General features: G+C 36.6%; 1 protein-coding gene across 6 annotated transcripts in view; it reads left to right on the forward strand.

Annotated features, from left to right (window-relative positions):
• LOC112830761 (protein FRA10AC1) overlaps positions 1-15,594 on the forward strand; it is a 55,141-nt gene that overhangs the window by 26,755 nt on the left and 12,792 nt on the right. For 4 of the 6 annotated variants that reach the window (XM_073904432.1, XM_073904431.1, XM_025880844.2 and 1 more), the window contains 4 exons: positions 6,781-6,826; positions 8,859-8,972; positions 10,109-10,151; positions 14,426-14,544. In XM_073904432.1, the coding sequence (XP_073760533.1) occupies positions 6,781-6,826; positions 8,859-8,972; positions 10,109-10,151; positions 14,426-14,544 (322 nt within the window). The remainder of the gene's footprint in view (positions 1-6,780; positions 6,827-8,858; positions 8,973-10,108; positions 10,152-14,425; positions 14,545-15,594) is intronic. The other 2 variants (XR_012381709.1, XM_073904433.1) reach the window with 2 other exon arrangements.

The raw sequence follows: 15,594 nt of genomic DNA on the forward strand, positions 1-15,594 counted from the left end.
TACTAATCAGCTCCTTGCTCACTGCTTATTACTTGGGGCATTTTTAGTGAATTCCAGCCTTTGTCCCACACACCTATCCCCTTCCTTATTACTTCTTCCCTTTCATCATTGAGAATTTGGTTGAATTGTTAGATCAGTTAGGATTAGAATCAGCTGCAAGGACTGACGCACTCCTAAATAATACTGACTTAAATGAGCTAGAAGTTTATTTTTCTTCTACATAGAAGTCCAAGTAGATGGTGATGGAATTTTGTGTTTTCAGGAAGTTAGGATCTGTTTGTCTTATTGCTTGAATGTGTGATCTCTGTGCTAGAAGGTAAAGTAAGAGAAGGAGGCTTAGCACCAAATCCTGAGTAACTCCAGTATTTAATCCAGCCTATCAGCAGGAAAATGTATGTCAGGAAAGAATATAAAAACTCACTGAGGCAAAACCTCTATACAACCTTTAACTAGTAGGACATACCGTATTTGTTTGTTATATTTCTTATCCCCTATAAGATTATAACCTTCTTAACAATAGACACTATTTTCACAATCATCTTATATCTTTAGCAGAGTGCCAAGCCCCGTAAGTAGTTGCTTAATACTTATTTGTTGAATAGATTAATGAATGGAAGAAAAAGTTGGGAAACTATTGCTGTACACATTTGTCTGTGCTTCAGTGGACATCCCAACATATATGTTGGATGGCAAGCAATCCTTACATACAAGTATAGGCTTAAAAATAGAACTAAACAGAGTTATTATTTTTTTAAGTATTTTATTATTATAAACAGAGTTATTTTGGATGTTTTATTTTTTTTCCTAGCCTGGAGGGGGGTTTATTTTTATTGGATTTTAATCAGAATATTTTCAAATATTTGAGCCCCCAGTTGCATTTAAACTACAAAATTGCCTAATTCATATAGTAGGCGATAAAATAAAAATAGACCGTTAACTAGGCATTGAACATTTCATCTGAATTATCTCTCTTAATACAATAACCTTTAAGATTGGGGTTTTTATACATAAAAAGGAAGTAGACTGAGAAGTTAAGAGACTTTCCAAGGCCACAGAGGTAGTTAATGAATGGTAGAGCTTACATTGGTTCTGCATGATTCTAGAGCTGAGCTTTTAAGTATTATAATAAACTGAATAGAAAACGAAATCATTTACTAAACCTACAGAAAATTAGCATATGGGTATGAAAGATCTTAAAAAGGCAGTGGAGAAAAATTATTTTTAGCCAAAAAACAAAGTTACGTTTAGGAATCTAGAGGGAAGTTTAACAACTTTCCACATTAGGACTCCAGAGGGTCCCCTTTCTCTTTCATGTTCATCACTTTGCCAGTGGGGAAAGAGCCATACATGAATGAATGATTGTGGTTGTGTTCCAATAAAACTTTATAAAATAGGCAGCAGGCCATAGTTTGCTAACCCCTGGGATACTATGTACCAGGTACTATTCTAAGTACTATTCTATTCTCAGGTACTATTCTATTATGTGTATTATCCCATTTGAACCTCTTAGTCCAAAGAAGTAGGTATTATATTATCTTTACATTACATATGAGGAAACTGAGGCATAAGAACATTAAATACCTTGTCCAGTATTATAAAGCTGTTAAGTGGTGGAGCTAAGATGTAAACCCAGACAATCCAGCTCTTTTGCACTATAGTATATTGCCTCTTTACTGGACCATAACCTCTTTTTTTTTCTGTCAGTGTCATAAAACAAGATACATATTTTTTATTAATTTAGGTATTGTGCCCTAGTACTTGTATCTTTTATTAGGTAGTTTAAAAGTAAAGAAGAGGAGCGCCTGGGTGGCTCGGTCGGTTAAGCGTCTGCCTTTGGCACACGTCATGATCCCAGGGTTCTGGGATCGAGCCCAGCATTGGGCTTCCTGCTCAGCAGGGAGCCTGCTTCTTCCTCTCCTCCTGGCTTGTTCTCTCTGTCGCTCTCTCTGTCTCAGTCTCTCAAATAAATAAATAAAAATCTTCAATAAAAAAATAAATAAAAGTAAAGAAGATTATTCCTTAACAGAAAAGTTGGTAATTGTTCAAATGTATTTTTAAATACCTGGAATCCTATAAGGAGAAAAAAGCTATCACAATGAAAATTAGGTTTGCTTCTTCTTTTTTTTTTAACTTTTTATTTTAGTCACCCGGTGCTCATTACAAGTACACTCCTAATCAGCATCACCTATTTAACCATACCCCACCTCCACCTCCCTGCTGGTAACCATCAGTTCTCTATACATAAGAGTCTGTTTTTTAGTTTGTCTTTCTCTTTTTTTCCCTTTGCTCATTTGTTTCTTAAATTCCACATGTGAGTGAAATCATACAGTATTTGTCTTTCTTTGACTGACTTATTTCACTTAGCATTATACTCTAGCTCCATCCATGTTGTTGCAAATGGCAAGACTTCATTTTTTATGGCTAAATAATACTCCAGTGTGTGTGTGTGTGTGTGTGTGTGTGTGTGTGTGTGTGTGTGTGTGTGTTACATCTTTATCCATTCATCAGTTGATGGATACTTGGATTGCTCTCATATCTTGACTATTGTAAATAATGCTGCTGTAAACCAAGGGGTGCATGTATCCCTTTGAATTAGTGTTTTTGTTTCTTTTGGTAAATACCCAAATAGTGCCATTGCTAGATTGTAGAGTAGTTCTATTTTTAACTTTTTGAGGAACCTCCATACTGTTTTCCAGAGTGGCCATACCAGTTTGCATTCCCACCAATGGTGCATGAGGGTTCCCCTTTCTCCACATCCTCACTAAAACCTGTGTTGTTTTTAGCCATTCTGACAGGTGGGATATGATATCTCCCTGTAGTTTTGATTTGCATTTCCTTCATGATAAATGATGATGAGCATCTTTTCATGTGTCTGTTGCCCATCTGTATGTCTTCTTTAGAGAAATGTTTGTTTGTGCCTTCTGCCCATGTTTTAATTGGATTGTTTTTTGGGTGTTGAGTTGTTTAAGTTCTTTATATATTTTGGATACTAACCCTTTATCAGACATGTCATTTTCAGATATCTTCTCTCATTCTATAGATTGCCTTTTAGTTTTGTTGATTGTTTCCTTCACTGTGCAAAAGCTTTTTATTTTGATTTAGTCCCAATAGTTTACTTTTGCTTTTGTTTCCCTTGCCTCAACGGACCTATCTAGAAAAAAGTTGCTATGGTCAATGTCGGAGAAATTATTGCCTGTGCTCTTTTCTAGGATTTTTATGGTTTCAGGTCTTTAATCCATTTTGAATGTATTTTTGTGTATGGTATAGGAAAGTGGCCCAGTTTCATTCTTTGGCTTGTTGCTGGCCAGTTTTCCCAACACCATTTGTTGAAAAGACTGTCTTTTTCCCATTAGATATTCTTATCTGTTTTTTGAAAGATTAATTGACCATATAATTATGGGTTCATTTCTGGGTTTTCTATTCTGTTCCGTTGATCTATGTGTCTGTTTTTGTGCCAGTACTGTGCTGTTTGTAATGTAACTTGGAAGTCTGGAATTGTGATGCCTCCAGCTTTTCTTCTTCAAGATTGCTTTGGCTATTCAGGGTCTTTTGCGGTTCTACACAAATTTTAGGATTGTTAGTTCTAGTTCTGTGATAAATGCTGTTGGTATTTTGATAGGGATTGCATTAAATGTGTAGATTTCTTTGGGTAGTATAGACATTTTAACAATATTTGTTCTTCCAGTCCATGAGCATGGAATGTCTTTCCATTTCTTTGTGTTTCTTCACTTTATTTCATCAGTGTTTTAGTTTTCAGAGTACTGGTCTTTCACCTCTTTGGTTAGGTTTATTCTTAGATAGCATATTATTTTTGGTGCAATTGTAAATGGGATTGTCTTCTTAATATCTCTTTCTCTTGCTTCATTATTGGTGTATAGAAATGGAACAGATTCTGTACTTTGATTTTATATCCTGAGACTTGATTGAATTTGTTGATCAGTTAGTCATTTTTTGGTAAAGTCTTCCAGATTTTCTATATCTAGTATCATATCATTGCAAATAGTGAAAATTTTACTTCTTCCTTACCGATTTGGATGCCTTTTATTTCTTTTTGTTATCTGCTGTGGCTATTTTGTGAGTTGCTTGACTGGTGTTTTTCAAAATATTCATTTTTACTGCTTTTGTGTTTCCTACCTTCATACTCTCATTTTTGGTTTTTCATTTCCTCTCAAGAAGTCCACCTTTATTTATTTATTTATTTTTTAAAAGATTTTATTTATTTGACAGAGAGAGACAGAGACAGCGAATAGAGGGAACACAAGCAGGGGGAGTGGGAGAGGGAGAAGCAGGCTTCCCACCGAGCAAGGAGCCCAGTGCAGGGCTCGATCCCAGGACCCTGGGATCATGACCCAAGCCGAAGGCAGATGCTTAATGACTGAGCCACCCAAGCGCCCCAAGTCCCCCTTTATTTTATTTTATTTTATTTTTTTAAACTTTTTTATTTTATTTTATTTATTTATTTATCAGAGAGAGAGAGAGAGAGAGAGTGCACAAGCAGGGGAATGGCAGGCAGAGGAAGAAGCAGGCTCCCTGCTGAGCAAGGAGTTGGATTTGGGACTCGATCCCAGAACCCCGGGATCATGACCTGAGCCGAAGGCAGACGCTCAACTGACTGAGCCATCCAGGCGTCTCTCAAAGAGTCCCCTTTAATATTCCTTGCAAGGCTGGTTGAGTGGTCATGACCTCCTTTAGTTTTTGTTTGCCTGGGAAACTTTATCTCTCCTTCTATTCTGAATGGTAGCCTTGCTGGATAGAGTATTTTTGGCTGTAGGTTTTTTCTATTCAGTACTTTGAATAGATCATGCCATTCCTTTCTGGTTTGGAAAGTTTCTGCTGAAAAATCTGCTGATAACCTTATGGGGTTTCCTTTGTGTGTAACTGTCTTGTCTTGCTGCTTTTAATATTTTTTCTTTATCAGTCTATTTTGTCATTTTAATTATAATATGTCTCGGCGTGGGTTTGCTTTTGTTGATTTTGTTGGGGGTTCTCTTTGCCTTCTGGATGTGGGTAACTGTTTCTTTTCCCACAGTAGGGAAGTTTTCAGCTATTATTTCTTCTAATAAATTCTCTGCCCCCTTTTCTCTTCTTCTAGGACTCTACTATAATACAAATGTTACTACATTTGATGGAGTCACTGAGTTCCCTAAGTCTGTTAACACTTTGCATAATTTTTTTCTCTCTTTTGTTCATCTTGATTACCTTCCACTACTCTGTCCTCTAGGTCATTAATTCGTTCCTCTGCTTCTTCTTGCCTGTTGTTTATGCCATCGAGAATGTTTCTCATTTCATTTATTGAGCCCTTTATTTCTGCTATGTTATTCCTTATCTCTGTGTTTCAATGATGCCTTCCACTCTTCTCAAGTCCAGTGAGTTTCCTTATGATCATTGCTTTAAATTCTTCATCAGGCATGTTACTTATATCTGTTTTGCTTAGATCTCCATCTATGACCTTGTCCTGTTCTTTCATTTAGGACAAATTCCTCTGTCTTCTCATTTTGTCTAAGTCTCTGTGCTTGTTTGTGTGTTAGGAAAGTCAGCTCTGTCTCCTGTTCTTGAGGGTACTGGCTTTATGAAGAAGAGGTCCTGTAGTGCCCTGCAGTGTAGTGTCCCCTCTTCTCCAGGGCTTGGTGCTTCTGGGAGTGTCTCCTGGGTGTACTACATGCACTCTGCTTTTGTGTCCTGGCCGCTTTATCTTTCAGGCCAGTTGTCTGCAAAGGTTCTCTTTGCCTGTCATAGGCAGTGTTTGGTCTCTGACCTGAATGTGGTACGTTTTAACTAGGTATGCTCTGGTCTGCTTGTGAAATGAGACCTGTCACTGACATTACCAGAACCAAGGCCTTGCAAGACTCCCTGGTAGGGAGACATGGTGTGGAAGGGGTTTGGGCTAGTTGTCTGGGGAAGGGGGCCCATTGTGCTGGGACAGAGGCAAGTGTGCCTGTGAAGCAGAGATTCTCTGGAGCATGGGGACGGGTAGGGCTTGGTGTAAGCAGGTTAGATAGTGAGGGTCAGCACTGCACTGGTTTCCACAGGTGGCCCTGTGTTTATTCCGAGGGGCAGGGAAGGGAAATGGTGCTGGCCAGTTTCTTTATCCCCAGAGGGGTCTTTCTGTGAACACTGCCTTTCTGGGACATGCTCAGAGATGAGCAACTGACCTCTGCACTGTGTGCCCCAGGCACTCCTCAGATCACTGTTTCTATGCTGTATACCCATGGGGTGTTTGACCTGCCTTTTGTCCAAGAGCAGCCCCAATGTCCTCCAAGTTGTGCCAGAGCCAAGCATGCTGACCTTTAAAACTCCAGACTTTTGGAGTTGCAAGAACTCACCAAATTTTGCCTCCCTTGTTTTCCAAGCCAATTGCTATGTGGATTCATTTGCCCCACGCGCTCCCCCGTGTGCTAGTCTGTCTCTCGCCCCTCTCCCTGACCATAGCTCCCTCCCCACCAGCCACAATCTGTTTCTCTCCAAAGCCACATCTCCACACTTTCTACTTACTTTGATGTGGCCTCTTCTCTAACTAACCTTTAGTTGTGAAGTTTGTTCTGCCAGTCTACAGATGGATTTCTGGGGTATTTAGGATAACTTGATAGTTACCTAGTTGTATTCATGGGACAAGTCAAGCCTAGGGTCCTACTCTGCTGCCATCTTCCCTTCCTGGTGAATTAGGTTTGCTTTATAGATTGGTAAATGTCATGTCAGTTGTTGGCTGTATGTTTAGATGTATATACAGTTTAAATAGTGTTTAAATTTACACTGGCATAAATGTAATTTTTTTCTCATTAGTTTGGATTTAGGTGGCGAATAGAAAAAGAAGTAATTTCAGGAAAAGGTAATTCTTTTTTGAAATTTTACTTTTTAATAGGATAAGGTTATTTTGTTGTATTATTGAAGTCATTGGGTAAGATTATTCTTCATTATACAATAAATGGTTATCTATAAAAGTAAAATTAGAGACAATGTATTCATGATATTTTACTAGCAAAGGTCAAAATATAATGCTTTAGTGATTTTTACCTTTATATTTTTGCTTTTAGAGTATTCAATGGAGATTAAGTAGAAAATGTTTAAAGAGTTAAATCAGACTAATAAAGGATGAATACTTGAGTTTTTCTTTTTATCAACTTTTAGAATAATGAGTTGGTATTACTGTATTCCAGTCTAATCAGATTTTGAATGTAGAGATTAAATATCACTTTGAAACTAATAGAATTTTTGGACAGGCTAGTTCTTACTTTGGGATGTAATTGAGATTGAGCCTGAATATTTAGTCTTATGGCAAAAGATCAAACATTTGGTAGGCAATCAATAAATGCTTTTTATATGCATTGTTGTAATCTACTCATAAATCTCTGAAAAATTAATATCTTTGTACTGTCTTATGATATAAAAGCTCTTTATTGATAAGTGCATTTTAAAGTGTTAATGCTTCTGAAAACTACAAAAGAGCATTTAGGAAATAATTTTAAACTAATAACTTAAAGAACCTTTAAACTGAAAATAAAGGTTGCACTTTAAAATGATTAAACATTGATGCCATCCTTGTGGATCATTTACATCTTCCATAAATTGGATGTCTGTGTGAAGTATAAAACTGGATTTGCAATAAAATAAAATTAAGGAATAGGATTTTTTTTTTTTTTTTAGATGAAGGATCAGCCCTGAAGATACTCTAAAGGAGAAGGAAAAAGAATAAATTTAAAGCTAGTTTTAACTTTTCTTAGTATTACATTTTAGTTTGTGTTTTTATCTAAATAATGAGAAATTTTGAAAATCTCACAGTTTTAAAATTTCATACTTTTATTAAATGGAATTTTCAGGTGATGGTAAGTAATGCTGCCTTTAAAAAAATTGATGAGCATTCTTTAAGTTACTATAACTGAAAAAAAGGATTAGTTGGTAAGAGAAAGCTATTGCTCTGATTTAGAATCATAATTTTGTTGCTGTTTTAAAAATAGAGCCATTACTGAACGTGCACAGATTTCATGAACTATTCATTTGGAATGAGTAAAAAAAATGCCAGTTTAGAAAAGTTATAGGTTGTTTGGACTGATAATTTTCAAAATTCATTTTATTTCTTTTTATGAAAAGTTTAGATTTGTTTCTGTTGGTGCAAATTATTGAGATAAAAATTCTTTTTTGTTTGTACAAATACAAGGTTCATCTTCTGCTGTGAAAGTAAATAGTTGTTGAGTAGTTTCTTTTATTTTTTCTCACAGATCATCAGTGTTAGTCCTTTTTTGCAGAATGTTTTAATATACAGTGGACATGATAATGTGTTGATTTTAGTGTCCGGTAACTCTAAAGTTTAGAGCATTGGGTTTAATTACTTACTCTACTTCATTTCAAAGTGCTACTATTTTAAAATGTGCTTTAAGTGCCGTTTTATGCTGGTACTTAAAATAGAAACCATAATGTTAATACTTAAAATAAGAATTTTAATCAATTTAAAAATTATTATTAAATATTAAAAGGATTCACCCAGGTGTAAGTACATGTACTATGGAAATATATTTATTCTTTCTGGGTATTATTGAGTATGTATTTTTAGTACTTCCATTTTTCAAAGTATAAGATTTCCTAACCAGGGAGTCACTGAAACCCTGATCTATATGGTGTATCTATCGAGCAAGAATTCTGTGACTGATTTTTTTTTAATAAACTTTTCTTCAGTTTTTTGATTTAATACTTGTATATGCATTTGTTGAGCATACTATAGTTATTATGCTCAGTTATTTTTTAATACTGACTACCTAAAACTAAGAATTTATGTGTGTCAAGAGTAAATTTTAGGAGTAATTCCAGATTGTACAGGTAAACATTGTCACCAACTATCATAGCTAATATTCCTTTCTTTATTGCAGGCCAGTTTTTCTGTGGAAATAAATGTTGTGATAAAAAAGAAGACTTGAAGAGTTGGGAAGTTAACTTTGGTTATGTTGAGCATGGTGAGAAGAGAAATGCACTTGTTAAATTAAGTAAGTTGGCTTTAGGTGGGATATAATAGATTTCTTCAATTTTATCTAGTAATTTAGATTTAAAAATATAGAGAGTAAAATTTAATTAAAAAAATTTATCTTTCTGGAAGTGCTCTTTTTTCTGAGTTTCCCAAAGTGACAAATAACTTTTTAGCCTATAATTTTTTATTCTCAGTATTATGGTGATATTTAGGTGAAACAGTTCTAATGCCAAATGTAAACCTACAATATGTAAAGTGAAGACCTCTTCCCGCTAACGTGGGAATGTCACCAATGCAGAATGAGATGCGGAGTATCAGAAAAGGCAACGTAAAATCTCATGTTACCTGGTAGCCATATTGTTGTGGTGTGGACAATAAATACCCTCTCTTTGTGTCAATAAAGAAAAAACTTTTAGGATGGCATAATTGTTCTTGATATCAGTCTTAAAAGCTTATTAAGGTTATACCCCAGAGTGCAGCAGCTTCTGTTAATATGCATGTTTTAGAATCTGTTGTTCTTTCTTTTTTTCTTTTTTTCCCATAAATTAAGCTAGTCTTATCTGTGTCAGCTTCCTCGGTCCATCATGTTAGCAACCTTCTCTGGGTCCTAAATAAATGTGCTTCAGAGTTTTCTGCCTACTCCCTATAGGAGTCAAGAATTTCCTCATGTGCTACTTAATGCACACCAATGCAGAAGTTCCTCCTAGAAGTGCTCATGAGGAAAAGTCAATTGGTGTGAACTGAGATTAAGGCAAAAGAAGAGGCCACAACTGTGGAACTTCCTGAAAAGCTCTCTTCTACCTGAAAACTCTGAAAGCACTTCAGAGGAAGTGACTATACCCACACTGTTGTTATTAGATATCTTTGATGTGAGACACACATTAATGCTATAAATGGAATAGAGTTTGCTTTTAGAATAAATTGACAGCACTTTTTTCTAAAGTAATGTTAGAATATTTTCTATTCCTCAAGCATTCTGTTACCCTTTTTATTATGCATATGCATTTTTTGAGGTGGAGAGAATCAGATTTTTTTTTTCAGATACTCTAAAAAAGGGATATGAGGAATAATAAGAATGTATGATATTAAAGGTAGAGTAGCGGTACAGTTAATTCAAATTCAGCCTTTAAGTGGTATCACTTTTTTTTTTTTTAGGGTTATGCCAAGAATGTTCCTTTAAATTAAATTTTCATCACAGGTAATATTATCTTTTAAAATGCTGTTGTTAACGTTTAGTAGTCTTGGACATAGTCACTTACCTGCACTGAATGTCTAAATGTGGACTTGAGTGGTTGATGGTTTAATTAGTTGATTATACAGAATATCTGGCATTACTGTGTGATACATCATACACATATACTGGGGAACTGGAAGTTTGCCGTGCCTTACTCTAGCCAAGCAGTTTTTGTTTGTTTGTTTGTTTTTAAAGATTTTATTTACTTATTTGACAGAGAGAGACACAGCGAGAGAGGGAACACAAGCAGGGGGAGTGGGAGAGGGAGAAGCAGGCTTCCTGCTGAGCAGGGAGCCTGATGCGGGGCTCGATTCCAGGACTCTAGGATCATGACCTGAGCCGAAGGCAGATGCTTAACGACTGAGCCACCCAGGCGCCCCTAGCCAAGCAGTTTTATTTATTTATTTATTTTTTAAAGATTTTTACTTATTTGAGAGAGAGAGAATGAGAGATAGAGAGCATGAGAGGGAAGAGGGTCAGAGGGAGAAGCAGACTCCCTGCTGAGCAGGGAGCCCGATGTGTTACTCGATCCCGGAACTCCAGGGTCATGACCTGAGCCGAAGGCAGTCGCTTAACCAATTGAGCCACCCAGGTACCCTAGCCAAGCAGTTTTAAACATGACAGCCTGTGCAGGGTGGTAGATAGATGCTAGAATTTTTAGTTTGGAGTCAATGTTCAGAAGCCATAATATTCTTAGAAACTGTATTGTAAAGCAGATCTTCATAAAGTGATTCTTATGTCTCATTTCTTTTTTTTTAATTTAAATTCAATTAATTAACATATATTATTTGTTTCAGGGGTACAGGTCTGTGAGTCATCAGTCTTATATCATACCCAGTGCTCATTACAACACATACCCTCCCCAGTGTCCATCACCCAGTTACCCCATCTCCCTAGGCCCCTCCTCTCCAGCAACCCTCAGTTTGTTTCCTAAGATTTAGTCTCTTATGATTTGTCTCCCTCGCTGGTTTCATCTTGTTTCATTTTTTCCTTTCTTCCCCTATGATCCTCTGCCTTGTTTCTTAAATTGCACATATGAGTAAGATCATAAGATAATTGTCTTTCTTTGATTGACTTATCTCACTTAGCATAATACCCTCTAGTTCCATCCACATTGTTGCAAATGGCAAGATTTCATTTTTTTGATGGCTGCATAATATTCCATTGTGTATATATACCACTTCTTCTTTATCCATTCATCTGTCGATGGACATCTGGGCTCTTTCCATAGTTTGGCTATTGTGGACATGGCTGCTATAAACATTGGGGTGCAGGTGCCCTTTCGGATCCCTACATTTGTATCTTTGGGGTAAATACCAGTAGTTCAATTGCTGGATCATAAGGGTAGCTCTACTTTCAACTTTTTGAGGAACCTCCATACTGTTTTCCAGAGTGGCTGCACCAACTTGCATTCCCACCAACAGTGTAGGAGGGTTCCCCTCTCTGCATCCTCGCCAACATCTGTTGTTTACTGACTTGTTAATTTTAGCCATTCTGGCTGGTGTGAGGTGCTATCTCATTGTGGTTTTGATTTGTATTTCCCTGATGCCAGGTGATGTTGAGCACTTTTTCATGTGTCTATTGGCCTTTTGGATGTCTTCTTTGCAGAAATATCTGTTAATATCTTCTGCCCATTTCTTGATTGGATTATTTTGTTCTTTGGGTTTTGAGTTTGTTAAGTTCTTTATAGATTTTGGATACCAGTCCTTTATCTGGTAAGACATTTGCAAATATCTTTTCCCATTCTGTCAGTTGTCTTTTGGTTTTGTTGACTATTTCCTTTGCTGTGCAGAAGCTTTTTATCTTGATGAAGTCCCAAGAGTTCATTTTGCCTTTGTTCCTTTGCCTTTGGAAACGTGTGTAGCAAGAAGTTGCTGTGGCTGAGATCGAAGAGATTGCTGCCTGTGTTCTCCTCAAGGATTTTGATGGATTCCTGTCTCACACTGCGGTCTTTCATCCATTTTGTGTCCAGTTTTGTGTATGGTGTAAGGAAATGGTCCAGTTTCATGCTTCTACATGTGGCTGTCCAATTTTCCCAACACCATTTGTTGAAGAGACTGTCCTTTTTCCATTGGATATTCTTTCCTGCTTTGTTGAAGATTAATTGACCATAGATAGAGTTGAGGGTCCATTTCTGGGTTCTCTATTCTGTTCCATTGATCTATGTGTCTGTTGCCAGTACTATACTGTCTTGATGATTACAGCTTTGTAATAGAGCTTGAAGTCCAGAATTTGATGCCACCAGCTTTGGTTTTCTTTTTCAACATTCCTTTGGCTATTCAGAGTCTTTTCTGGTTCCATACAAATTTTAGGATTATTTGTTCCAGTTCTGTGAAAAAAGTTGATGGTACTTTAATGGGATTGCATTGAATGTGTAGATTCCTCTAGGTAGCATAGACATTTTCACAATATTTGTTCTTCTAATCCATGAGCATGGAATGTTTTTCCATTTCTTTGTGCCTTCCTCAATTTCTTTCATGAGTATTTTATAGTTTTCTGAGTACAGATCCTTTGCCTCTTTGGTTAGGTTTATTCCTAGGTATCTTACAGTTTTGGGTGCAATTGTAAATGGGATCGACTCCTTAATTTCTCTTTCTTCTATCTCGTTGGTGTATAGAAATGCAACTGATTTCTGTGCATTGATTTTATATCCTGCCATGTTGCTGAATTCCTGTATGAGTTCTAGCAATTTGGGGGTGGAGTCTTTTGGGTTTTCCACTAAGAGTATCACTTATGTCTCATTTTAACAGTGTTTTATTTGGAGTTTGTCATTCTTACACAGAATTATATACCTTTATTCTCATTTCAGATGTTAAAATTAGGCTCCTGTTAAGTGAGCTAGAATGTGTCTGTCATGTTGAGTGGGGGAGGAATATCAGTGTTCTACAATGTGCAGTATATATAAATAAGATCATGGGCTTTGAAACAAGACACCTGTGTGTTCCTCTCAGCTTCACCACTTGCTAGTTGTCTTCTTTGGGCAAGGTACTTAAACTCTGTAGAACTCAATTTTATCACCTCTAAAAATGAAGATACCAAGGTTATTGTGGAGATTAATGAAAGTACATGTAACGTGCTTGACATAGTGCCTGGCATACGGGAAGTTAAGCATAATGGGGTCCCTGGCATTGAAGATGTTCAGACAAAATCTGTGACCTGCCATTATTGTGATAACAGTGAGATTCTGCAACTATAAATATATATGTCAGTATATTAATTTTAAAATCAGCTATGTTATAAATATGCTTTAGTATTTTAGTTATTAAAAATAAATATTAAGTAATTAATTTTTAAATTCTTGAAACTAGCAGAGTTTTTTAGATTACTTAGATAGCCTAACCTTTATTTCCCCTCTCCATCAGTGATACTGAAAGGTACCAGAGAGTTTTTTTGACCTTGACTTTCAAGCTTCATTTCAAAATTGAAATGAATCTTAAGAGAGGCCGAAAGTGGTTACTACCTTAAATAATCTTACAGCATTTGGTATAAGTACCTTAATTTGGGAAGTCTGATGAGCAAGTTTCTGGAAACTGAACCTCTTTGTTGTCCTTTCATTCTCTTTCCTGGTCCTAACTTCAGCGTTATCACCTTTTCCTATCTAGTATTTCCTTTCTTAACCAGTTAAAATCAATTACTTGCCAACCATGGTACTGGCAGCATTGTAAACCTGGCCTAGAAGAGATAAAGCTACAGCAGTAAAAGGACAAATGGTCTAAAGTAGACATTTGAGTTAACAGTGAGGCCGTCCATCCTCATTCCTTTATGCCTTTTTACTGTATTCTTTTATTCTTAACAGAAGAATTTTCTACTTAGTGGTGGTTTAGAGCTGTTACAGTGTTTCTTCTTATTTTATGTATTTTTTTCAAAGTATAGGTAGCTATAAATTACATGGAGGGAAATGACATTTGTTTTTGTAATTTAAAAAAATGGCTAAATGATAGAAAATAAAAAGAAGGAAATGAGTAAAACTATGATTTATATTTACTAAGGTTTTATATAGAACTTACAAAAAATAATTTGTTTCAGAATTTTAGGCTTGATTATCTTACAGAATTGTCTTTAATTAATATACTAACCTAAAATATTTACAGACTCATTTAAGGCTTTCTTATGTAAATTACATTGTAAAAATAAGGTACTTACTCTAACTGATTTGACGTCTTTGCTTATTGGTTCCTTATTTCTCATAAAGGTCATTTGAAAAAGTTAACTTTAATTTTATGTTGTTCAACATAAAGGAGAAAAGAAGTCAAGTCAAAAAAAAGAAAGGATAAAACCAAAAAAGATTATGAAGAGTCATCACATAAAAAATCCAGATTATCTTCTGCAGAAGAGACCTCTAAGAAAAAGGAAAAAGGTACAAGGGAATTAAAATATAATAACCTACTCACTTTTTTTTTTTTTAAAGATCTTATTTACTTATTTGACATAGAGAGACACAGCGAGAGAGGGAACACAAGTAGGGGGAGTGGGAGAGGGAGAAGCAGGCTTCCCACTGAGCAGGGAGCCCGACATGGGGCTCAGTCCCAGGACCCTTAGATCATGACTTGAGCCAAAGGCAGATGCTTAATGACTGAGTCACCCAGGCGCCCCCCTACTCACTTTTTTTTTTTTTTAGATTTTATTTATTTATTCATGAGAGCCAGAGAGAGAGAGAGAGAGGCAGAGGGAGAAGCAGGCTCCCAAGGAGCAGGGAGCCCGATGCGGGACTCGATCCCAGGACCCTGGGATCATGGCCTGAGCCGAAGCCAGACGCTTGACCATCTGAGCCACCCAGGCGCCCCCTCACATTTTTTAACATGAAATGTAATCTGCTATATGTGTCAAATGTAGGATTTAATTGGTGAATGCATTTAGATTTCTGTTTTTTACTAGATGAAAGAGGGGGGCGCCTGGGTGGCTCAGTCGGTTAAGCGTCCAACTTTTGATTTTGGCTCAGGTCATGATCTTGGGGTCGTGAGATTGAACCCCAGGTCAGCCTTGTGCAGGGCATGGAGCCTGCTTAAGATTCTCTCTCTCCATCTCTGTCTGCCCCCCCTCACTCGCTCATTCTCTCTCTCTCAAATAAAAAATAAATCTTATAGTAGCTGAAACTGGTTGGGGAATTTATAAGATTTTTTTTTTAAGAGAAGCAGGGAGGAACAGAGGGAGAGGGAGAGAATCTTAAGCAGGCTCCATGCCCAGCGTGGAGCTGGAGCACAGCACAGAGCATGATGCAGGGCTTGATCTCAGGATCCTGAGATCATGACCTGAGCCAAAATCAAGAGTTGGACACTTAACCAACTGAGCCACCCAGGCACCCCCTGGTTGGGGAATTTAGATATAAATTTACAGCAGCTTATAAGAGTTTCAAGAATAAGGTTGGTTTTAATTCATTTTAGGTAGATAGTAATAATATTGCAAACAA

This window comes from Callorhinus ursinus, unplaced genomic scaffold, assembly GCF_003265705.2.
Source record: "Callorhinus ursinus isolate GAN/ISIS: 27379988/994484 unplaced genomic scaffold, GSC_fseal_2.0 scaffold20, whole genome shotgun sequence".
In the NCBI taxonomy this organism is placed as follows: Eukaryota; Metazoa; Chordata; class Mammalia; order Carnivora; family Otariidae; genus Callorhinus; species Callorhinus ursinus.